The 25,952-nt window shown below is 36.3% G+C and overlaps 1 protein-coding gene across 1 annotated transcript; it reads left to right on the top strand.

Moving 5' to 3' along the window:
* Window positions 1-849: 849 nt before the first annotated feature.
* NOXY38 (tetratricopeptide repeat (TPR)-containing protein) lies at window positions 850-24,393 on the top strand. Its single transcript, XM_088210162.1, has 29 exons — window positions 850-1,026; window positions 1,751-1,985; window positions 3,184-3,242; window positions 3,408-3,597; window positions 3,669-3,809; window positions 3,904-4,060; window positions 4,251-4,444; window positions 4,550-4,651; window positions 7,464-7,599; window positions 7,726-7,854; window positions 8,287-8,668; window positions 8,777-8,881; window positions 10,199-10,317; window positions 10,612-10,720; window positions 10,822-10,962; window positions 11,498-11,641; window positions 11,750-11,920; window positions 12,091-12,177; window positions 18,021-18,149; window positions 18,406-18,555; window positions 18,943-19,011; window positions 19,548-19,706; window positions 20,375-20,431; window positions 20,510-20,550; window positions 21,630-21,749; window positions 22,375-22,684; window positions 22,775-22,882; window positions 23,017-23,088; window positions 23,598-24,393. Exons 2-29 carry the CDS (start codon window positions 1,760-1,762, stop codon window positions 24,069-24,071), a joined length of 4,281 nt encoding a protein of 1,426 aa, XP_088066288.1. The 5' UTR covers window positions 850-1,026; window positions 1,751-1,759; the 3' UTR covers window positions 24,072-24,393.
* Window positions 24,394-25,952: the final 1,559 nt, after the last annotated feature.

Here is a 25,952-nt window from a genome sequence, read left to right as displayed (position 1 = left end):
GAGATTAATCTGACTAATTAAATCGAACAAAGGGAATTGGAGTCAGCCACATAATACTTTATCGAATCTCCAGGTACATTATCTCCAATCGAATATTTTTGAATGACTCTTTTATGATGCATTTTATCCTAATTTTCTAACAACTATACATTGCATATTTTTTAACACTTTTTCTTTGTTAAAATAAAGAGGGGGAGATAAGATAAAAATAATAATATAAAGAACCAAATCAAAATAGTCATTAAACAAAATCAATATAAATGGAAAAAACATGTGTAATAAACAACAAAAGCTAGGAAAAAGAATTGATCACTTATGCAAAAAGAAAAAAAGGCCAACTAAATAAGAGAAAAATAACTCTATACGTAACATGATCTTGAAACTGAAGTTATAAATATTTTTCTATTTATGAAAAATAAAAAACTAAATATAAAACGAAGCTAAAGATATTTTGAGTAATTTTTTATTGTATTTTAGTAGTTATTAATTACTAAATCTTAACTGAAAAAATTTGTTCGATTTAATAGTATATCAAGCAAATATATCATTATATTTTATTTATTTTATTATATTCCATTAATGAAGTTTATTATATGACTATAACTATTTCTAATATAAAAGTATTTTAGTTGATTTATTTTCTTCATATAATAATAACAACAATAATATTTTATATTTTACAATTCAAATTAATGTTAGGGTGTTTTTTAAATAATAATTTAAAAATAATGGTTTCTATTTATTTTTAAAAAGTTAGAGATGATTGTGTAATTTGTAAAAGTTGAGGGAATTTCTGTAATTTAACAAATTTTTTTTTTTTTTTATGAAGTAATTACTTAACCTCTCTCTTTCTCTCTCTCCAGGGCGAAATTTGGCCGCCTCTCACCCATTTCTCTTCTCCTTCGTCCTCTTCTAAAACCTCACTGCTGTATCTCTTTTCCTCCTTGTATCTCACTCACATACAGACACAAGTTAAAGCTGCTTATCGAAGCATTCTCCTGCGATTGGAATTTATATATTCCGTAGGTAACGAGTTTACAACTCTGACAACTGTTGTATACGCGCATAGGTGTTGTTTTATGTTAATATCTCTGGCCTTTTTTGTTTGGTTTGTCGGGGAAAAGGAGAAAAGGAAGTGAAATGAAAAGGTTTGAATCTGTTTTAAGTTTGTTTAGTTTGCTTTTGATAGAAATGAGGAACGGCAATTTGAGCTTGGCTTGTTACCGTTGTTGGCTTAGTGGAATTTGTTTGTCATTTCTTTGTTCAAGTTTTTGCGTTTTGTATTGGATTGAAATGATTGAAAATTTGAGTTTGTAATTTGTCGATACACGTCATTTATCCTTGTGAGGTAAAACATGGAGGCTTTTGATATCTTTGTGTTTCAATTTGGACAACCGTTGACATGTTCTGAAAATGAGCAGGCTTGTCTTCCATTTTCACGTTATATAAAACGGCAAGTGCGTACCATTTGTTTTAACTAAGTCCACATTGCCGGTTTTTGCAAATTTGCCAATTGTTTGAGTTCTTGTCCAATAGTTTTCCATTTTGAAAATAGCGTTTTCAGGTAGTTCTGGTTCAATTTTCTTTGTTTAGTGATATCATGCTAACCCTTCTAGGTCTGTGATTGCCAGTTGGTTGTGTTGAGTCTACAATTGTTTGCTTCTGTATGTATGTGTATTTGATTGATGTTCTAGCTGTTAAAAAAACTTTGTTTTGCTTTTGGACCTTTGTTATAATCTTATTTGAATAGGAGGTGAAAATGGCTGGAAAATCTAACAAAGGTAGGAATCGAAAAGCATCACATCAATCTTCAAATTCTTCGGAGCAACTGGTGTTCAATGATGCTTCTGTGAAAGATAATATAAGCTCACTGGAGTCTGCCAAAGTTGATGCAAATGGAGTTTCAGCTGGAGAGGAATCAACTGGTCTCAAGGCAGATGTAAAGGAGTCTGAAGTTGCGAATTCACCAAACCAATTAAAGCCAGGTGAAATTAGTTGTATGAATACATTTATTTGCAAGTTGATACCATCATGAGGTTTTGAATTTAACCAGATGAAAGAGATAGCCCTTTTTTTTTTCTTTTTTGAAAAATACACAGAATTTTATTTATCAAAAGGCCAAAGCCAAGTACTACATGCCAATTCAAGTATAGCAATCCATCTCCGAAGCATACATTTGAAAACCTACCAAAAACCCGTGAAAAAACAAAACAAAATTTGGAAGCAGTCCTCATGAAAACACTTGTTGAAGCTTTTGGTACTCAATGAACTCCTACTCGTGCATTGGACTCGGTGTTGTAAACAAAAAGAGAAGCCCGTAGTATACATGTAAAGATAACCAGAACTGAACTGCAACAGCCGCAAAATCATAGGGGGCAAGTGATGGATAAATGGTGATAATAGCAGCAGCAGCAGCATGATTGAACTGGAAGTAGGAGAAGCATGAATTTCAGAGGTAATGGCGGCAATATCTGCAGCAGCAGAAAATGTGATTAACTGAGAACAAAGGAAAATCATATGAAAGAGCAGCAGAAGATGTGATTGATTTATAGCATAGCAAATAATTGGTGTCAGCAAACATGAAACTGGAGGAACTTAAGCGGATGCAATCAATAGCCTTTGAAAGACTGAGGAAAGAAACTTTGCAGAGACCAAAGCAAACAAAAGAGAATCAAAACAACAGATGTAAATTTGATGGGGCAAGGATACACATGAGATTGGAGCTGCAAATGAAGATCCGGGCAAGAGAAAATGAAAGATATGGAACTTGATTTATAATTTTAATGATTTTTTTTGGCTTCCGGAGGCACAAGTTGAAAGAGTGGCATACGTTCATGATAATTTTGCAATTTTTTGAATTTTAGTTGAAGGCTAAGAAAGGTCTAATTCTTAACTAGCTGAGATAATTCACTTTGTACCTTGAATCGACATATGGCCAAAATTGCAAACATTTAGTTTTCCTTGCTAATAATTATTTATTTATTTTTATCTCTCCATGTAGAATTCTTTATTTATTTGGGAAGATTTTTTTTTTTAAAATTTTGTTATGAGAGCACTCTCAATTCTTGTTTAAGGAGCCTGACTTGCAATCTTCTAATTATGAGCACCTATTTCTTTGGCAGTTTATTCTCTCTTTAATTTACAGGATATTTCATCCTTCTTCATGGCTTTATATAATTTCAGGTGAAACTCTTTATCCTGTTTCTGTGAAAGCATTTGGTGGAGAGAAGGTTGACTTAACTGTGAGTTAACTTGATTGATCAGGAACCACTCTTGTTAATTTCATAGTTTTTTTTTAGAAACTGCAAATCTTTTTGGGCATGATTTGGCCATTGTTATTTGTCTACCATGTAGCTTTTCTGGAATTTGATTGGTTCTGAAAATATGAGACTTGTATTCTTTTTCAGTTGAACCCTGGAGACTCCGTCATGGACGTTAGGCAGTTCCTTCTTGATGCTCCAGAGACCTGTTTCTTTACATGCTATGACCTACTCCTGCATAGTAAAGATGGTGGAACTCATCAACTTGAAGATTATAATGAGATTTCTGAAGTAGCGGATATTACTACTGGTGGTTGCTTCTTGGAGATGGTTGTTGGTATGTGTCATCAAATGATTTTTTCTTTTGTGACCTTGAAATATGAGCTCTAACACAATTTTTTTTCCCAGCACCATATGATGAGAGATCCATCAGGGCTCATTTTCACCGTGCAAGGGATCTACTTTCCCTTTCCACACTTAATGCCTCTCTTTCATCATCAATTGCATCGCCGCCTGGGACAGCACAGAATAAGACCTCAAGTTCAGGAGGTTTGGGATGTATACCTATAATTTCTGTGTATTTCTTTTCTGTAAGTTTTGCATTAGTTGGAGGTAGTCAGCTATTTATTTCACTGATATCCAGATGCTGTGAAAACTGAGATCACTGAGCTTGATGGCCTGGGTTTTATGGAAGATGTTCCTGGTTCACTTGGTAAATTACTATTACCTCCTTCCAAAGAGATCAAGTGCTTGGAGAGCATTGTTTTTTCATCCTTCAATCCTCCACCGAGCTATAGAAGGTATATTCTTACATTCTTTTATCCCATTATATTCTCCATCTACTTCTTTGAGAAGACAGAAATATGTTGACAATAACTAAGGCTTCCATCCATGCATAAGAGGATGGGAGTTCCTTCCATTTACTTAAGGAAGATGCTGTTTAGCTGTGGAATTGGTGTATTCAAAAGATTTTTTTCCCCTTTGCTGCAGGCTTGTAGGTGACTTAATTTATTTGGATGTGCTGACATTGGAGGGTAATAAATATTGTATTACTGGAACCACAAAGATATTTTATGTTAATTCTAGCACTGGGGATGTCCTTGATCCTAGGCCAAGTAAAGCTGGTTTAGAAGCAACTACCCTAGTTGGACTTTTGCAAAAGATTAGCGCTAAGTTCAAAAAAGGTAACAAAGCATGGCTGAGCATTCTTGAGATTCGATGGTAGCTACAACTTTTTGTTAGCAGGTTAACATCAAATAATTGTTTCCTTATATGTTCTCTTGTTGAAGCTTTTCGTGAAATATTGGAGAAAAAGGCTGCTGCTCATCCTTTTGAACATGTTCAATCACTTTTGCCACCCAACTCATGGCTCGGATTATATCCTGTTCCGGGTGAGTTTAACTTGGTAGCAGTTGATTTTGATTATTTATATTGTGCATTATGATGTAAATTTGGTATCTACAGTTTTTTTTTTGAAATAAAATTTGGCATCTAGAGTTGTGGAACATATTGCCATTCTCTATTTTACATAATTGATACTGCTACTACTTGTGTATGGGGTTCTTGCACAGTTTGAAGAACAAATGTCCTACATTCATCTGAGCAAAAAGAGTGGAAACGAGTTGGATTTGCCTACCAGGCTTGTGTGGAAGTTCCAGGCCGGGGTTCTTGCATAATTTGAAGAAAAAAATGTCCTTCTACATTCACCTGAGCAAAAAGAGTGAGAACAATTTGGATTTGCCTACCGGGTTTGTCTGGAAGGTCAAGGCACTGCCTAAGGCGGCTTTTTTTGACTTGGGAACCTGATAGGGAATGTATTCTAACCCTGGACAAGTTAATTAGGAGGGGTAGAATATTGGTTACTGTTGTTACCTTGCATGAGGGATGTGAAGTCGTGTAGTCATATCTTGTTGTGGTATTCCTTTGCCTATTGTTTGTGGTCTTTGGTTTATGGTATGTTGGGCATCAATTGGGAGATTGGTGGCTTGGTTATGGATGAGATTAGGGCTTGGCATGAGGTCAAGAGCGATAAGAGGGATAGCCTTATTCCTTTGGCTATGTTCTGGGCCATATGAAAAGAAAGAAATAAGAGACTTTTGAGGGTATTGAACCGAATGTGGATAGATTCATATATTATTTGTTCCAGGCCCTAGGTTTTTTTATTATAGGTCATTCTCTTTACACTGTGGATGATTTTGGGCACCTGATTGATATTTCGATTACTTTTAAATTTGCTTTAGGTTGCATCCCCTTGTTGCCCGTGAATATATAGTTATACTTTTCTTTCAAAGAAGAAAAAAATTGAAGAACAAATGAAATGGACGACAAGACAAAAATAGCAAAGGCAGACATTCATCTAGAACATTTTTTTGGAAATAAAAGATGAAAGTATTATTATTCACAAAGGTAGTAAGGGAGTACTACCCAATTACATAGAAATTACATATCAATTAGGTGGTCTATGACACACCCCAAATCTTCCCAATGTAATATGTCATGACCAAGTAAAATGAAACCAAAAGTTTTTAACCATCTATCATTGATGTTTACAAAGTCCGTTTCGATACCCTCAAAAACTCTATCATTCCTTTCTTTTTACACAATCCAAAAAGACATTCATCTAGAACGTATTTGGCATTCTATTCTGTTGCTATAATAAAGCCTCTAGCTGTATAATTCCTAGGAAGCAAGACTAAATTTCTTGGGAATATGTCATTTCTTTCCTCAATTTGATCTATAAACTATGTAGGCTTAGTATTATTTAGGTTTTGCACTTTAGTTCTACTGGAGTCTGAAGTTGGACTAGGAATTTACTCTTTTCTCTTCAGCAACTCTAACATGCCCTTATTTTATACTATTTGAAAATAAGAACATAAGGTAGTAAGAAGCAGTAATGGTTAGTTATCTTTGTTTATTGAAAATCCTTGATTTTTTGTCCATGAAAAGCCCTTAGAACTAGGGATAGCAATAAGTCAGGTTAGGGGCGAGTTTTGTGAAACCCGATTATGACCCAGTCATATAACACAAACTTGAAATTGTTTTGGATCTAGGGTGGGTCTAAAAGATTAGTGTGCATTTGGAGTGGCTTCCTAAGTTAAAACCATTATGCTCAGTTCCATTATGAGAATAAAACTACAAATATTCTAATGTAAGAATAAAAGAAGAAAAGAACCTTTGAGGTTGAAGAAGATGGCGACAGCGTGGAGGTGCAGTCCATCAGTCAAGGAGGGGGACTCGAGCAGTCGATGATGAGCAAAGGAGGACTTGAGCGCGGCAGGCATGGCTAGGATTAGGGTGTTGAATGAGTGTCACAAGATTGTGGGCTCACAATCACACAGTTGAGTAATTGTTGTTGAGGTCGAAGTGTGGAAGGACTCCAGGCTCCAGCAGACTCACACAGTTGAGCAGCTGCATCCCATCGAGGTCGAGGTGTGGAAGGAGGACCACAATGGCTGGGGTTAGGTTAAAAACTTAAAATGGGTGGGTAAGATATTGTTTTAGGTATTTTATTTTTTCTTTTTTAAATTAAAAATTAAAAGAATATATAGTACCAGGTTAAGTTTGGGCAGGTCTTCGCTGCCAAACTTGAACCCAGACCACTCTTGTCATAGCAAACAAAAAAACCTGAACTGACCAACTCAATTTAGTTTGGTTTCAGTTAAAAACCAGGACGGTTTTGGAAGGGTTTCTTTGGTTTTGACAATCATGGGTTTTCTCCCTACTTACGATAATGTGTCCTTAAATCATCCAAATGAAGCAAGTAAGGAAGCCTCTATCATCATTAATCCAAAGCATGCATGTCCTGGAGAGTGATATTATAGCCTTTTGATAAGTTTCCTTTTGTTCCAACTATTAATTTGTGGTGCTGTTCTTTTCAATTGTTCTGCTTGCCTCATTCTAAAATATTATATATAAAACCAGCAACGAAAATGCACCGATGAATCAAGATATCTGCTTGATTGATAAAAATAATAAACAATGAGATTCTGCTTGATTGATAAAAATAATAAACAATGAGATTCTGCTTGATTGATAAAAATAATAAACAATGAGATTTGGGGCTAGATAGGCCTTTGCTCAGTGGCAATATCCTCGGAAGTTGATATCTATGGTGTTAATCTTCATTTTGTTGGCATTAAATCGAGCTAAAATCTTGTTTATGTTTCCTCCCATTGAAATGGATTCTGTTGAATTCTGGTTCAGATCACAAGCGTGATACAGGCAGAGCAGAGGATGCACTAATACTTTCGTATGGCAGCGAGCTGCTTGGTATGCAAAGAGATTGGAATGAGGAATTGCAATCTTGTAGGGAATTTCCCCACACAAATCCTCAGGAGAGGTGAACAGTTTGTATATGTAGAGCTTCAACTTCCCATCTTTTTACATTCCTATCTGCCATTTATTATTATTCTTACCTGGTTTTCAATGTATCTACTTCTAATGGAAATGATTTTTCTTTTTGCAGGATGTTGCGGGATAGAGCTCTTTACAAAGTGACTTCTGACTTTGTTGAAGCAGCAATTGGTGGAGCTAGCGGAGTCATTGGTAGATGTATACCACCCATCAATCCAACTGATCCGGAGTGCTTTCACATGTTAGTCACCCAAAAAGAAACTAGACATTTTGAAACTACTTTGTTGTATTTCATTATTGTAGCTTATTAAGCCTGATAGTTGTACATGGAATATTCATGTAGTTCTTCGTGAAATTAACCTCACACCCACCTATCCATTCACATGCACATTCACACAAAATGAAACCCCGTGTGCTTGGCTATAGATTTCTTTCCCTTTGTCTATACTAGATCTGCATCGGACTATATATTTACTCGGCATTGATTGTTCATATGATCTGTCTCTTCTTCTTCCTGCACTTGGGAATAGCTAGGTTGGATCTTTTTCAGAGAACAAATGGTTGATTATGTGCCACTACATAGGTGTACTTTACGCATCTTAAGAAAGTCTTGATTTTGATATTATTTTTCATTTTTTATTCTCAATGTGATGTCATTTTGCATTGATTTTAGGTATGTTCACAACAACATATTCTTCAGTTTTGCTGTCGATGCGGATCTTGAACAGCTCTCCAGGAAATGTGCATCTGATGGTGATTCAAGTGCTGATAATACAAATACATATGAAAGGGTGGCTGGTAACTTACTGCGTGGAGAATCTGGAACTTCAAATGCAGCAGTATGTGATGGAATAACTGTAGTAGAACCAAATGGTGATGTAGACCTGTCTCAAGTGCCTACTGAGACTCAGTTAGCTGAAAGCGAGCAGGCTACTTATGCCTCTGCAAATAATGACTTGAAAGGCACCAAGGCATTCCAGGAAGTTGATGTCCCTGGACTGTATAATCTGGCTATGGCCATAATTGATTACAGAGGTCATAGGGTGGTGGCACAGGTTTGTTCTGAAATCATAATCACCCTGCATTTAACATTTATGTCCATCTTTTGATTAGTAAAACTTAGCTGTAACCTGCCGTCTTTTGTTCTGTCTTTCCTCATGCAGAGTGTATTGCCTGGAATTCTTCAAGGAGACAAATCAGATTCCCTTTTGTACGGTTCTGTTGACAATGGTAAAAAAATATGCTGGAATGAAGAGTTCCATTCTAAGGTGAGGAGTTTGAATACTTCTCTTGCTATGAGGTTTAACAGTCTATATCGTACCATTATGTTTGGAGCTTTAGCAAGGTTTATTTTATTTTATTTTTTTTGAAATAAAAAGTGTGAAATTCTATAAACATGGTACCGAACAAACGGGGGTACTGTCTATATACAAAAGTTTTACAATATTGTTAGCGAGTCAATGACATGCTCAAAATCTACATTACTAATCATGTCATGCCCCAACAATAAAAACTCAAAATATTGCAACCACCTATCTCTCAAATTATACAAATTATTAGCATTACCCTCAAAAGCTCTAGAATTTCTCTCCTCCCATAGAATCCAAAACAAAGATAAAGGAATTAGATTTTTCAACTTCCTCTCTATATGCATCCCTTCCCAAGCCCACACATCCTCCCTAATAGATCCAGCCATCACCTAGTTAACACCAATCATATCAAATATAGCATTCCACAACCAGAAGCCATAGGACACTGCAGCAGAACATGCACACAGCTTTCCTCATCAGCCATACACAAATGACATCGGTTTGGAACGGCCAACCCCCTAGTTTTAAGTTTGTCAATTGTCAAGATACATTCTCTACTTGCTTTCCATGCAAAAAAAGCAACTCTAGTGGGAATTTTCGCCTTCCAGATCTGCCTAGTGGGAAAATCAAAACTTATCACATTGTTTTTGTCTGTTAAGTGCTATAATAAGATTTGACTGAGAAAACACTACTTTAATCCAGCTTCCATAACACCTTGTCCTCCCCAGCAGATATCTGTTGAGCAGCCAATAAAAGTAGCAAATTTTCAAACTCGCTGAGTTCCCAGTCCTGCAAATTTCTCGAGACATTGATCAGTCATTCAACACAACCATTATTAATCTTGTAAGCATCTTGAATCAGCATATTTTTTGTCTGAGGAATGGAAAAAATTCTGGGAAATCTCCTCATTAAACACATATTATCCATCCAAATATCCTTCCAAAATCTGATTTTATTGCCCCTGCCAGCCTTCCTCATCAGATTTTCTCTGCATCAAGATTTTGCTCCATAAACTTGTTCCATGGGCTCTTCTAAGCCAAGTGACCCCACTGTTGTCCCACACAAGGTCACCTCAACGGATCCAAACAATCTGTCTCTATAATCTATTTTCCTCAAATAAATAACACCACAACCATTTCCCTTGCAAAGCCAGCTTTAGCAAGGTTTATGTTTTTAGTTCTGATGCAACTTTTTCTCTATAATTTAGTATTTTTGTTAAGTTCTCTGTATCAAATGGATTTTCTTCCCTAGCTTCAATTCATTTGGCTTATGTAGGTGCTGGAGGCTGCCAAACGCCTTCATATAAAGGAACACACAGTTCATGATGGATCTGGAAATATTTTTAAATTGGCTGCTCCAGTTGAATGCAAGGGCATTGTCGGTAGTGATGACCGGTAACCTTCCTTCCCTATGCAAAAAAAAAAAAAGGGGGACCTGAGAAAGTTGAAGGAATTACATCTGTACATACTAAATTTTGGACCTGAAAGTTGTAAAGTTGTAAAGTTGTAATTATCTTGGGTTGATCTCTACTTTGTATTCCTTTCTCAGGGAATTGTATGATATGACAGCTTTTATTGAGTGCATGATTTCTCTATAGTTCTACTTTTTAATACTGTTTTGGCTTACCACTTTAGTGGTTCTTGTTTTATTTATTTATTTACTTATATTTTGGGGGTGGGGGAGAACAGGCATTATCTTTTAGACTTGATGAGAGTGACTCCTCGTGACGCAAATTATACTGGACCTGGATCCCGATTTTGTATCTTAAGACCAGAACTAATTACCACTTTTTGCCAGGTAAAATGATATCAAAGTTCGAAGATTCTCTCAGCGATGACAAAGAGAAGGATTTTTTACATGTTCTGTTTCTAATACATATTTTTGCATGGTGAATGAAGGCTGAAGCTGTAGAAAGAGCAAATTGTAAGCCGAAATCAGATGGTGATGCTGGTGGGGCTGCTGATCCTTCAGAAGCTGCTGCTGTTAGAGTTGTGGATGGAGCAGAGGGTAGTGTAACCCCAATTTTTGACAATGCCCTGGTAACAGATTCGTTTTTAGCATAGTCTCTCCTTTTCTTCATGCTAAACTTTCCTGCAGCATTTTGTCTAAGTTATCTATCCACTAATTACCAGTCTCCATGCTTTTTTCCTTATACTATAAATCGCTGGTTCAAAATGCTTATACTTTTAGAAGCCAGCAACTTTGTGGTGGCATTTTATCCAAGTCCAGGAGCTTGTGATACCTGCATGGTGAAAGCTCTCTTGTGCTTAAGTTATCTTGTCAGTTGAGATTCCCCATTATTAGCTGTATTTTTGTTGTTTACACATATAATAACCGATATGTTTTTTTATTTCAGGAAACAAAACCAATATCTTTTTCTATTCTCTTTTGAGAATTATCTGTGGCTTACGTTGGAAAATTTTGAAGGAATTGTATTTTGATTTTACCTTATTTCTGTATTTGACCGATTAAATATGCACTAGTGACAACTGCAACAAATATTCTACTGTCTGTATCATATGCAATGTTATGTGTCCTAATAAAGTTTCGTATGGCTGTATCATTAATCGACAGCATCTGACACAAGAGAGGAAGACAGAGCCTGTCCAAGAATGTAATTCTGGTGACTCTGGACCTGTAGAAAGCTCTGAACCAAATGGGGATATATTTTTCAACCCCAATGTTTTTACCGACTTTAAATTGGGTGGAACTGAAGGGGTAAGGTTTCTTAATCTTCTAGATATTTCCCTCTTTTTTTTTTTTTAATATAATTGAGTTCTTAATTCTCTCTCTCCCCTCCCTGGTCTGATCTCTTTCTCATACCAGGAGATAATAGCAGATGAAGAAAATGTGAGAAAAGCTAGTTTATATCTTGTGGAAGTTGTTCTTCCGAAATTTATTCAAGATCTTTGCACCCTTGAGGTTTCACCTATGGATGGCCAAACATTAACTGAAGCTCTTCATGCTCATGGAATTAATGTTCGATACATTGGAAGGGTAGGGTTAATGTGCTTCAATTGTTGCTTCTTTTTTTTTCTAAAAAAAATTAACAGAGAACATTTGTTGCCTCTTGCAAGTTGGAATTGTTTGTTATTGGACCATAAGGAGTTTGATTCTTTCTTCCTTACTAGTAAAGTGTTGCCTTAAACAGATTTCTGTTTTTACAGGTTGCAGAAGGAACTAAGCAGCTACCTCACCTGTGGGACCTTTGTGTCAATGAGATTATAGTCAGGTCTGCAAAACATGTTCTCAAGGTGATCATCGTTGCTCTAAATCAATCCTTTTTTTTTCTTTGCTTTTAAATTTCATTTTAAGTATTTTATGTTAGCAAAAGTAACGTGTGCACATTAACTCAAAAAAAAAAAAGAAAATTAAAATGATGGCAGACAAAGTAGGAAGGTTGTTCTCTTTACTTTTCAGAATAGAATACTGTCAAAAGCTTTGTTCATCAGTTCTTGTTGATCTTCCAAGGGAAGAGTTAGGTTTAGAGGGAAGAAGAGAAGAGAGAGGGTGACGTAGAGAGAATATGAAATTGAGAGAAGATAAAGGAAGTTTGAATTTAAGGAAATTTGAATCCGTATTTCCGTTACTCCTCTTCCCACCAACACTATTAGTGTTCAAAATTCAGTTACAACTGAAAATGAGCTGAAAGGAATTCCTGCAGACCCTGTTACATTTCCTGTTTTCAGGATTCTAGTTTACCTTTTTGCTCTTCTTTCTTTGATATGCCATAAGTGGCTTTTTGATAATGCCCTACCCTCGAGCAACAACCTGGTCTCCAGAGTTGAAATGGGGAAATTTGGTGCGAATATACTCGGGATCTTCCCCAGTATAGTCTTCTGATGCTGTACCAGCCCAATATATCAGTACTTGTTCTACTTCCTTGCCATCTTGAAGAAGTTTTCTTTCTTGTAGTGTGCTCTCAGGCTGCAAACTGATGATGCCGTCCCAACTGGCTTTTGGTAGTTCATCCACTCGGACCTTGTCTCCGGCTGTATATTGTTTCAGTTGAGAAAAATGGAAAACTAGGTGAATCCTGAAATTGGGAGGCAGCTTGAGTTTATAGGCTACTGTCCAATCTTCTGCACCACTTCAAAGGGGCCATCATAGTGCGGAGACAACTTAAAATGGCCATTCTCATGAATAGATCCTTGCTTGTAAGGCTGCAATTTGAGTATGATTAAGTGCTGCTTCTGTAAACTTCTCTCAGAGCACTGTGTGTCTGCATACTGCTTGATGCGAGCTTGCCCTTGTAGTAAGTGCTGACGAAGAATTCAGTTGATGTGGTTGTGTTTTGTCATGAATTCCTTCTCTGAGGGTGAGGGGGTCTGCAAGTCCACCGTATCCTGAAATTGTGGGGGAGGAAAACTATATAAGGCTTGGAATGGGGTCATCTTTAGGGTAAAGTGGTAGGTGGTGTTGTACCACCACTCTGCTAAGGAAAGCCATCTTGCCCAGGTGTTAGGTTGCTGATGTGCCATACACCAGAAGTACATTTCCAGGCATTGGTTGGGCCTTTCTGTTTGACCATTCGTTTGTGGATGGTAGACGGAACTGAATCACAATTGTGTTCCTAATGCCTTCATTAACTCCCTCCAAAAAGTAGTGGTAAATAACTTATCTCTGTCTGAAACCAACACTTGAGCTACACCATGTAGCTTGTGGGTGGTGTCGATGTAAAGTCTGGCTAGATCTTGCACTGTGAAGGGGTGGCGGAGGGCAATAAAATCCCCATGTAAGTGAAATGATCAACAACCACCAAGATAGTGTTTTTGGCTTCAGACTTGAGAAGCTGCTTGATTAGATCTAATGAAAAGTGAGTCCAAGCCTGTGTGGGAACTGGTAGAGGCTGTAGGAACCTTGGTCGAGGGATCCTTTCCAATTTACAGCATTGGCATACTTCACACTGGCGATTCCACTTAATTATTTACTGTTTGAGCTCCGACCTATAAAAGTGTTGCTTGAGCCACTCGTAGGTGGCTAATGCTGGAATGCTTCCTCATTGCGAAATTATGGCGCTAATGTAAGAGTCTGTTATGCAATACTCTATTGTTTCCAATACTGATTCTACATTTGTAGCAGGATGCCATTATGCAGCTTGAAGGTGGCCATCTATCTGGAGACACTTAACAACTCTTCCAGTATTGAATTAACTGAAGTGCCATTGTGGTGGTTGTGACTCTCCTCTGTTAACCAAGCTGGAGTGGCAACAGTGAAAATGGATAACACCTCTGCCTCATCTGAAGTTGTTTCTCTATGGGACAAGGCATCGGCTACTGCATTGGAAATGACTTGTTTATATAGAATAAAATTACTTAAGCCCAGTAGCTTGAGAACTCTTTTTTGTTGGATCATGGGGGAAACTTGTTGGTCCAAGAGATATTTGAAGCTTTTCGGTTAGTCTTGATGATAAATTGGGTCCCTTCTAAATAATGGCACCATTTAGAAACAGCATAGTGAACAACCATCAACTTCTTCTCATAGACCACTTTAGCTTGATTCTGTGGATTGTGCCTTGCGAATAAAAGCTATTGGCCTGCCATCTTGTATTAACAGTGCTCCAATCCCTTTGTCACTTGTATCTGTTTCCACCGTAAAGGATTCCTCAAATTGTGGAAGATTGAGTCTTTGAGATGCAGCAGCATCCTTGGGACTTCATTAGAAGCCCGCTTTCTTCAACAAACTTATGAGAGGCTCGGTATGTTTCCATAATCTTTAATGAACCTCCTATAATAACATGTTAGCCCTAAAAACCCCTTAATGCTTTCAAAGTCCTTGAGTTGCAACCAGCTAATCATGGCTTCAATTTTTTGAGGGGTCCGTCTTCACTCCATGCTGTGAAATTATGTAACTGAGATATTTTATTTCCAGCCTCATAAAACAACACTTGAACTGATTGGCATGTTCTGGTGTTTCCATTGGGTAGCACTTTCTATCTCCTGCTGTTTGGGGTGTTCCTGTAAACCAAAATATTGTAAAAATACTGAACAAATTTTCACAGGGAATCTAGGAAGATTCAATTCATAAAGGCCTGAAAAGTGGCAGGTGCATCGGTAAACCTGAAGAGCATCTCTTTGAATTCATAGTGACCCCGGTGGGTCCTAAAAACGGTCTTAGAAATATCTTCTTCATTTACCCTGATTTGATGATGTCCAGTTCTCAGGTTAATTTTAGAGAATCCAGAGACCCCAAACAACTCATCTAGCAAATAATTAATAATAGAATGAGGAATTTAATTTTTACCATGAGGGAGTTCAATTTCTTATGGTCCACATAGGACCTCCATGAGTCGTCCTTCTTTTCTACCAACAGTGGTGGTAAAGAGAAAGGACTATGATTGGGTTGAATTATGGAGTCCTCCAACATCTTACCGACTTGCATCTCAGTTTCATTTTTCTGGAAATGATTGTATCTATAAGTGCACAAGTTCACTGTGGTTCAGCCTTTATCAAAGTGATGGCGTGATTGAAGGCTCGGGAAGGTGGCAAGCCTCTTTTTTCTTCAAAGACATCTTTATACTGTTTCCCAGAGAGCATCTTACTGAGCAGTATGGTTCTCTGTCAGCTTTGAATCTGTGGATTCAGTTCCCATAATCACAAAAACAGTCCCATCTTCAATTAGCTACTGTTGTTCCAATAACTTCTGTGTGGTTGGACTTTGAGCCTTGTGAGTTTTCCATGCTAGTCTGAAATCCCTAAGGACAACTAATAAATCAGCATAATGAAATTATGCCTTATCCAATCGACTCCCAATGTCATATTATGCCCTCCTAATTCAATGATCCACTTAACTTCCAAGCACTCTACTCTACTGAAGATTTTCTGACCATTGGTCACCACTCTACTCCCCCCCCCCATTTGGTGGTTGACCCACTGTCTATGAGGACCGAAACACTATGGCCTTCTAATTTGCCTATAATTTTTAAGGTGTTGCCAACTAACACACCCTCGATGGCTTGAAGGGATAAGGTACCTATAAATTCCTTATCAGCCTGCTTTCTGGTCAACTTGTTTCAACTCATTATCTGCCGTGTCATCCACCAATTCTTCCACAACCATCACTGTTTTAGATCTGAAACAGTGGCCAGGGAAGTATCTATCATCGCACTTATAGCATGATGCAACTGGCTTCCCTTCCTCATTGTCCTTGGGTGTGTTGCTTGCAGCTGAGGGTTAAGAACAACCCCTTCTCTTGCTATCTTAGGTCTTGAATTCCTCTAACTATAGTATTGAGAATTATGCCCCACGAAGTAAGAGCTTTTGGACATCTCAATTATAGACTGCTCCTGCAGGAGAGCCTGTTCAAAAGTTTGGTTCAAGGATCTCAGCTTCAATAGTTCAAATTGGTTGGAGCTAGAGGCTTAAGTCCAAAGATAAAACTGGAGATGAAGAATCTCTTAGAGAGTATGGGGTTGTTCGCTGTCATAAGGCTCTATAGGTGAACTTCTGCATCAAGTTATTAAATTCCTCAATGAAGTCTTTCCAATTCACCCCTCACAAATCGGCGGTAGAGCTCAACAAATTTTTCTTGTTACAGGTTCTCGTCTTTGGCCATTCACCCTTGATACCATACATCCGCCACTTTCTGGCCATTGAGAGTGTCATGCACGAAGAAGTATTTCTCACAGCTCTAACCCATGCTCGAGGGTTAATGCCTTTGAACAAAGGAATCTCTACCTTTGGTAATGCTGATTGTGAGGGTCCAACAGTTCGAGAGCACAAAGGGTAGTTGTTTTCTCCAACACCTCGCGAAACAGCAGTAGGGAGGATGCATTGCATGGCTGCAGCAACCGGTGATTTTTAATTCACCTGAGTGTTTGACTTGATGATTCATGAGTCCCCTCGCATCATCTCAATGATTTGATCAAGCTGGTACTTCGTTTGTTGCTCCGCTTCATAAACCACAGTCATGAAATCAATGATCAATCGATCCACTTCTTTCATGGAGTCTTCCATCTGCTGCATTTTATGTGATTCCACGATTGTCGATTTCCCTTTTGCTCTCATCATCTACGCCAATGAAGCGTACTTTTCACTGGATTCCAACTATGCTGATACCACTTTGTCAAGAGCTTTGATCATGAGCTTTTTGGATCTTCCGAGAGAAGAGAGTTAGGTTTAGAGGGGAGAAGAGGAGAGTGAGAGACGAGAGGAGAACACGAAACAGAGAGAGAAGAGAAAGGAAGTTTGAGTTTGGGGAATTTTGAGTTTAAATTTCTGTTACACCTCTTCCTATGAAAAACCCTGTTTATGCTAGTGTTCAAAATTCGGTTAAAACTGAAACTGAGTTGAAAGGAATTTCCTGTAAATTCTGTTACATTTCCTGCTTCAAAAATTCTAATTTACTTTTTTTTCCTTCTTTCTTTGGTACACCTTAATTGGTTTCCTGTAAATACTTGTAGTTGTGATTCTTGTCACATTTTATTGCACTTTATAAACTAATCTTGTATTTTCTCTGGCTCTTATATGCAAATGGAATGATTGAATATTTGTGTTTAGTTGTCCTATTAATGTTCTAATGAACTGGTTGTATTCTGTCATCGCGTTTGTACACCAGTACCCCATCTCTTGCTGGAACCTGAATAAAGAGAAATCATTTACGAATTTCCATCAGTAATCCTGATGCTATTAGTCCTATCTTCTGCAACAAATAAATGAATAAATAAATAAATAAATAAATAAAGGTTGAATCTATTTAATGAAATTGCAGATGATCTTGATACTTTTTGACCTAGCTCTTGAAGTGCTAATCAAATGAATAGTAGTGTTGAAAGAACGAACTATAATGGAGTAGCAGTTCCCTGCAAGTTACATGCCCTTTCTCATTTAACAGTTGATGGTGACTGGATATTGACTGGATATTAGACGAACTATATAAGCTGGTCCCCTTAATGTTGAAGTTCTCCTTTTAATTGCTGATGTTTTGGGACTACAGCCTCCATGTAAGATACTGATTGATTAGGACATGGAATATTTGATGTATTGACTTATCCAGAAGGTAGGTTCATATTTAAAAGTTGCCTCTCTCCACGAGTGCAAATATTAGAATTCATTGGCTGGGTAATTGACTTTTTTGCTATCCTCATCTGGTTTTGTAGGATGTTTTGAGAGATACTGAGGATCATGATCTTGGACCTGCATTATCACATTTTCTGAATTGTTTGTTTGGAAGTTGTCAAACTGTTGGTGGGAAAGTTGCTGCCATGCATTCCAGAGGCCAGAAGAAAGTATGTAAAACATGGTAGCTTAATCTGTTGGCATATTTCTACATGTACTGGAACTTCTTTTTCCACTTGTCTGTATATTGACTGTGTATTGTGCAATAGATAACATGTATTGGCGAAGCTTTAACAATGAAATAAAATAGTTTCTTCTGGAAGAAGAAAGTTCCCTGTAAATAACACCTGTAGTTATGATGATGAGTGATGCTGATGGAATAAACTAGAGAAAACATTCTTCTTATTTATTTTCATATATTGACAGGAACAACCAGGTCAGTATTCAAGCAAGGGTTTGAAGGGCCAAAGCAGGGGAAAGGCAAAATCACCAAGAAAGAGTTATTCCTCTTATATGAATGTTAGCTCAGATAAGCTGTGGTCTGACATTCAGGAATTCTCAGAACTGAAGTATCGGGTATGAAATTTTATTGTGTTGTTAGATTATCTAAAGGAAGTCGTTGACTTTAGTTCATCACTAGAGGGGTAGTTGACGTTCAACTATGCTAGATGAATTCACTCGTAATTGTGGAAACATAAATCAGCATTGTACATCAGCTGGAAGATTAATGAGTTTGTTTGTTACCTTGCTTCCTTGAGTGATAGACATAATAAGCTTATTTGTTTTGGTCATGCTAAATCATGTTTTTGCTTTAGTTTGTCAAGGAAAATTTGATACTCTTTCCACGTTGCCAGACGTGGGGCGGAGATCCTGAGGGAACCATACAAGTTGCCTGTTTGCTAGAAGAAAAAATGTGTACTTTTGCTATTGTATACAGTTAAACCAATGGTATTTTCATTGTAGTTTGAGTTGCCAGATGACGCAAGAGCACGAGTCAAGAAAATTCATGTTATACGGAACCTCTGCCAGAAGGTATGATTATAAATTCAAATATCTTTTTTTTGAAGGAGATATAAATTCTCATAACTGGATGCTCATATTTGATGCATCTCATCTTGTAAGCCTTTAAGTTCACTTTGTCACTTGAATTGTGCTTGTTTGCCTCGCCTTTTCTAACTCACATGCACAGGAATCACTATCTTTCTTGCTTCGATTTTTAAAGCACAAGTTTTTATCATGGTTTGTCTACAAATTGTAGGTGTTTATTGATGCATAACAATATTTTAAGTGTAACCTAAATTCTGATATGCTTTTTCGTTGACTATGATAAATTTTGAAAAATAAAGGTTTTTTGGGACTTGCATAACTTCGATTTTCAGAATTCATGCATGACTTTACACCGCTTAAAACATGCATTTCTGTGCTGCTATGTGTGTCTTTTAGCCTTACCAATTACATAAAATCTGAAACTAGCATTTTAGGTTTTAGATGGATGTAGGTTTGAGTTTTATTTTTACATTGATAGTCTGCATTCTTTCTCTAGATTACTTAATTCGGTTCATTAACAGGTGGGCATTACCATCTCTGGCCGCAAATATGATCTTACTGCTGCAACCCCTTTTGAAGCATCAGATGTATTGAATCTTCAACCAGTGGTTAAACATTGTATTCCTGTATGTACGGAAGCTAAAGATCTTGTGGAAATGGGAAAAATTCAGTTGGCTGAGGTAAGCACCAGTTCTTTTGTCTTAAAGAGGCAGTTGATATATTGAAATTCATCCAACTTTTTTTTTTTTTTATATAGATTATTGACTCATATTGACATTAAAATGTATGTACAAGCTAAGGTTGTATCTGATTCAATTCTCATTCTATTCCCACCTAATTCCTATCACTAATCTTTGTATTAGTCTTGACGTGTAAAATAGGACATGATTTGTACATTTAATTTCACCCCCTATCCTATCCCACCTTGAAGTTTTCACTAATCTTTGTATTAGTCTTGACATGTAGGATATTGTATGTTTAATTTCATCCCCTTACCCTATCCTACCTTGAATTTTTCTTGGAGTGGGAATTTAATTCCTATTCTTAGAGTTCAAGATGGGCACGAGAGGTGAGACAAATATAAAATTTTGTTATCTGCAACACAAGTATATAATTGATATCTGAAGTCATTTCAAGGACCGTAGGACTTAGTAAATGTTTGTATTTGGATTATTAAATCTAGTAGTTAGCATGTTATCAGTTGATAGCTTTTGACTTCTCACAATTACTGGCTTCGGAACTCTTTTTTGTAGTCATGTTCAATAGTCTTTACTGTGATTTTTTAAAAAATGAAAAAGAATCATACTGTAAAAAGAATGTGGCTGTTAATTTTGAGTTTTTCATTCAGGGTATGCTTAGTGAATCATTTGCACTTTTTACGGAGGCACTTCAAATGTTCCAACAGGTAACTTAATTGTCTTCTATTCAATTCAGCATGTTGAAATTCTTCCTTGTGCATATTCTTAAATCTTATGAACTTCAGGTGACTGGTCCAGTGCACCGAGAAGCTGCTAACTGCTGCCGGTACCAATCTCAAAATCAGTATTTTACATCTTTCCAATTCCACTTTATGTATTGCATTTTTGGTAAATCAGAGATACGCATACTCTCCCTTGCTTGCTCTGAAGCATGTGCTTTGCACATGAAAACCTTTTTCTGAACCATGTGAGGACTGGCTATATGCATTTTTTTATACCATTCCACACTCTAAAGGTCATTCACTGCATTATATCATATAAGGAAAGATCCCTTCCTGTTGCTATGGGTCATCATATCATAGTTGAACCTTTTTATCTTATGCTCTGGATGCTGTGCTATCCCTGCTTTATCTTGAATAGCTTTGTTTCTAAATTCCTTTTTTGGACATAAACATTTACCCATAGGATTGTCATCTCAGTTTCCTGGACGTGTTAATTTAATTTCCTAAACACTTATCACGCAAAGGTTGAGCTGTAGGAATTCTGTAAAAATTTCGTTTTAAGAAGGGAAATAAAGAGCATATCTTGATAAAAAACTTTCACGTGGTATGGTGATTCAAGACTCTTACTTTTCCTTTTTCCCTCAAATAAAACAATGGATGGAAAATAACTGAAAGTTTAATTCTATACGGTGAGAAAAGAATGAGAAGAGGTAGAGGAAGAATAGCTTAACACTAGAACTAGATTGTGATAAGGACAAAGGACATCCAAGGGACTCAAAGGTTACTGGATGTCAGGACAATTGAAGAATAATCTAGGACGTGCCTTCCACCTGAGAGAATGAATCACCATATGACCTAAATCAACTTCTATAGACCTATAATATTGAAAAACGCATGTGATCCGTGGACCATTTTGACGCTTCACAAGTTTTATTCAGTAACTTTACCATATGACCTAAATCAACTTCTATAGACCTATACTCCTGGAAAACGCATGTGATCCATGGATGATTTTGATGCTTCTTAGATATTGAAAATTTTCTAGTAAACCAAACACAACTTTTATGATACATATATGCATATGCTCAGTGTTTAAGATAGTTGTTTGTGACCTTCTAGTTTTCTTGCAACATCTCTCACACTTCTCGGCTGATACTAATGACAACCTTTCTCAAAATTTCAGGTATCTTGCCATGGTTATGTATCATGCTGGGGATATGTCTGGAGCCATATCGCAGCAGCACAAGGAACTAATCATAAATGAACGATGTTTAGGCTTGGATCACCCTGATACTGCTCACAGGCAATAGCTTACTTTCCTTGAATTTTTCCTTTTCTTTTTAAATCATGTTGGTGCTTGGATATAATTTTTGTGCAATTTGCTGAATTTTTTCATGTAAATTTTTTGTTAACACTGGTTGTGTTTGCTCTAAATTTTAATCATATTGAGTATGAATGTAAATGTAATAAAATGGAATAAAAATTTGAATAAAATAATATTCTAATTTAAAAGTTAATTCCACATCTAATTCAAGATATCTAATTTTGGGGCCATTCCCTTGACAAATGATAGGGACATATTCATTATGAAATTGAAACTATGAGTAGATTTAGTCCAATTATATGTGAAATATGCAAGTTATAACTGAATTCTACATGCTAGTCAGTTAAGATGTTGGAATAGAATGAGAATAAAATAGATTCACGGCAGATAGAAATAAACATTCAAAGAATTATCTGGAAAGATTGGGAATTATGTGAACTAATAACCATTTTGAATTATCAAAATGTGGCCATGTTTCATTTAAGTTTCATCTACAGAACAGTTTTGAACTTTATTCCTCATAATCCTATAATCTCTCTTTTTCCATCTGTCCATCCCTGATTTTGTTTTTTTGACATGAGCTGCAACTCTTCTACTACTGCAGTTACGGCAATATGGCTCTTTTTTACCATGGACTCAATGACCAAGAGACCGCTCTACGGCACATGTCTAGGGCATTGCTCTTATTAAGTTTATCGTCTGGCCCAGATCACCCTGATGTTGCTGCTACTTATATAAATGTAGCAATGATGTACCAGGATCTGGGAAAGATGGACACAGCTCTCCGCTACCTGCAGGAGGCATTGAAAAAGAATGAGAGGCTTCTGGGCCCAGAACATATTCAAACGGCTGTATGCTATCATGCACTAGCTATTGCATTCAACTGTATGGGTGCATTTAAACTCTCTCAACAGGCAGGTGTCTTTATGCACGTCATTTATCTATCATCATAAAATGTCTTCTGGCAAGTTTTGCTGATTGATCATAGCTTTTGCTGTGCACAGCATGAGAAGAAAACCTATGATATACTTGTCAAACAGCTTGGTGAAGAGGATTCAAGGACACGGGAATCTCAGAACTGGATAAAGACATTTAAGATGCGTGAGCTTCAGGTACATGCATGGAGTTGGCAATGTGGATTACAATGTAGATTACGAACTGCTTGAACTTCTCAGACATTTTTTACATATTCATTGAGTATGTTAATCTTCTTTTGGATCTGCTGATTTTTTTTTCATGTGAACAGATGAATGCGCAAAAGCAGAAAGGCCAAGCTTTAAATGCAGCATCTGCCCAGAAGGCTATTGACATCTTGAAGGTACTTTTACATATTATTATTTTTTTTACCCTTTTTTGATATCTTCTTTTAATTTCCTGTTCAAGTCCAGTGGTACAGTTGGAGAATGATGTACTCCAATCTCCATTCTTGATCCCAGAGCCACGGTGGGGCAACCACCGAACCCTTCTTTTATGTTTTTGTCAGTTTGAGTGTTAGAACTTCCATTACCAGTCAAGATTAAGCATCCAATCCACAGAATTGTTTAACTGAGGAACTGGTACACACAAACATTCAAAAACCTAAGCATAAGCAACAATCACTTGTTACCTGAAAGATTTTTACCACCACAGAGAATAACTTTTCCTTTCTAAATATTATTTTCTGTATGGTATATTGACAAGGACGGATATGGGTGAAGAGGATTGTGCTCTTACATCCTTAAAACCTGCGGTATATTCACTTTGACTTCCTAGCTATAGAATTAGGTCACGCAATTTGCTTTTCTATTGAATGTTAGGAGTTTATTACAACTGAATTCTGCATTGCAGGCCCATCCAGACTTGATACATGCATTCCAAGCAGCAGCAGCAGCTGGGGGGTCTGGAAGTTCAAACGCAAATGTAAGCAAGTCTATCAATGCGGCTATCGTGGGTGAGAGTGTTCCTAGAGGTAGAGGGTTTGATGAAAGAGCTGCTCGTGCAGCAGCAGAAGTTAGGAAGAAAGCAGCAGCTAGGGGCCTTCTAGTTCGGCCCCATGGAGTTCCGGTACAAGCTTTGCCACCACTTTCTCAACTCCTTAACATCATCAACTCAGGGATAACTCCAGAATCTGCTGGTAACAATCAGGAAACTGATGGAGCAAAGAAAGAAAACAATGGCGAAGCTTCAGATGGCCCAACAGCTGATGCCAAACAGAAGCAACCAATATCCGGACAAGCAGATCAGGCTCCAGTCGGGTTAGGTGCTGGTTTAACATCATTAGATGCCAAGAAACAGAAAGCGAAAGCCAAAGTTGGGGCTTGAGATTATTGAAAAAAGGATCAAGAGGTCTCTTTGAAGTTTTGCAAGAGTAGGAATATTTGTATGTGAATTCTGAAAGTAGCCTAGTACTTAATCAGCCATGATGGCAGCCATCTGCATTATTCTTGAAAGAGGAGTTTCAGATGTGCAATCTGTACTCCATTTTTTTTCCTACCTTAATAATCAATCTGCTTGCAAACAGTTTGCAGGCGGTAGACTTAAGAAATGCTTTACATAGATTGATTATCTTGGTTGGATAGATTGTATTGTTTGTCAAATAAATTTTCATATTTTTGTTTACAGAAATGTCTCAAGATTTTGACTATATTTTACAGAGTAATTTGGTATTAGTCTAATTATATGTTCCCTTGAATATTAATTTTAATGAGTAATTTATCCATTTAGTCCTTAGATAATAAATTATGTTATAATTAGATTTTTAAATTTTTGTTTCCTATCATATTTTGGTCCTTGAATGCACGAAGAATCTCAAAATTCTCCTTTTTCAGAATAAATAATAAGATATATATAGTTTTCTAGGTAAGGTTTAATAGAAAAAATAACTACATTTTAAAATGAATTTTTAAAATTGAAAATTAAACTTGAACACAAAAAAAAAAAAAGAAAGTTTCAGAAGTGGAAACTTCCCCTTACGTTTAACATTTTTAATGGCTTGTAAAACAATTTTTTTTTTAGCAGAAATAGAGGTTTTGTAATATTCCACCCTCCTTATCTTAGCTACTCACACCATAATCGACTCTACCACTTCCATCCCCGCTGTAATCACCGTTGTTGCCGCCACTTCGGCTATCATTATTACTGTCATTTTTACCGTTATTGTTATAACTACCACCAGTGTGGCCACTTTTATTGTGACTACTGTTATTTTCAATAATATTTTTATTACTATTAGCATTATTATTTTTACTTTCATCCTCTGCACTGTTATTATTTTATCATTAATATACTTTCTTAATTCTTCTTACTATCGTTATTGTAATCAATACCGTTAATATCATTATTGTTATTATTATCATTACTTATAATGTTATTGATGCTACTGTACTATTAATATTACTGTCACTACCACTGCTAATATAAACCCTAATTCACCTATTGTTGTCCTTTTTATCATATGTTTATTACTACCACCACTTCACCCGTACTACTTTTGTTTTCACCACCAACATTGCCCTCTCACCCCTCATCTTTACTATTTTTGCCATTTCTCTCTCACTCTTATTAATAATATTAGTAATATTATTATTATTATTTGAATCGTCAAGTGTAATACTATTTTATTTTACTACTCAATCACTCTAAATATATAATTAAGTAAATATCGTATTGGTGAATAACTTAATATATATTGTTCAACTATTTAATTTCATCAAAACTTATTCACTAAAACTAAAGTTTGGCTTCTAAAATCATATGTAATGATATAATACAAAAATTTCCTTCAATTTTAAAACTAAATTAAAAAATATTATATTTTTCAAGCAATTAGTTTATATAATTTATTTCATGTCATTCATTTATTTAAATAATTAAAAAAAAACTAGATTTGCGTACTTGGTAGTGGGACTCATATTATTAAAGCATAGAATACAAGAAAAAAAATGCAGCCTATATAAAGGACATTAACAATGCTTCTTTTTTTCGATAAAAAAAATTAATTTGCCTGTTCTTAAAAATTTCAAAAACTATGATGTGATATTTTAAAAATTAATAACATATTATAAAATGGTAAAAAAATTAAGATAATTTCTAGTGAAATAAAAAATAATGTATAAAAATTTTATAAAAACTATTTTCTAATTTTAAAAATAAATATTTTTACATAATACAATAAACTTTTATAAAGAATTGCAGTTCATCTTT

This window comes from Carica papaya, chromosome 8 (assembly GCF_054855325.1).
Source record: "Carica papaya isolate Zhongbai chromosome 8, ASM5485532v1, whole genome shotgun sequence".
NCBI classification, from domain to species: Eukaryota; Viridiplantae; Streptophyta; class Magnoliopsida; order Brassicales; family Caricaceae; genus Carica; species Carica papaya.
This window is presented reverse-complemented; position numbering and strand designations above follow the sequence as displayed.

Coding starts and splice junctions, on each gene's coding strand:
- NOXY38 (XM_088210162.1), top strand. CDS start 1,760: ATGGCTGGAAAATCTAACAAAGGTAGGAATCGAAAAGCATCACATCAA. Junction 7,855..8,286: donor GATCCGGAGTGCTTTCACAT/GTTAGTCACCCA, acceptor CATTGATTTTAG/GTATGTTCACAACAACATAT. Junction 8,669..8,776: donor GTCATAGGGTGGTGGCACAG/GTTTGTTCTGAA, acceptor TTCCTCATGCAG/AGTGTATTGCCTGGAATTCT.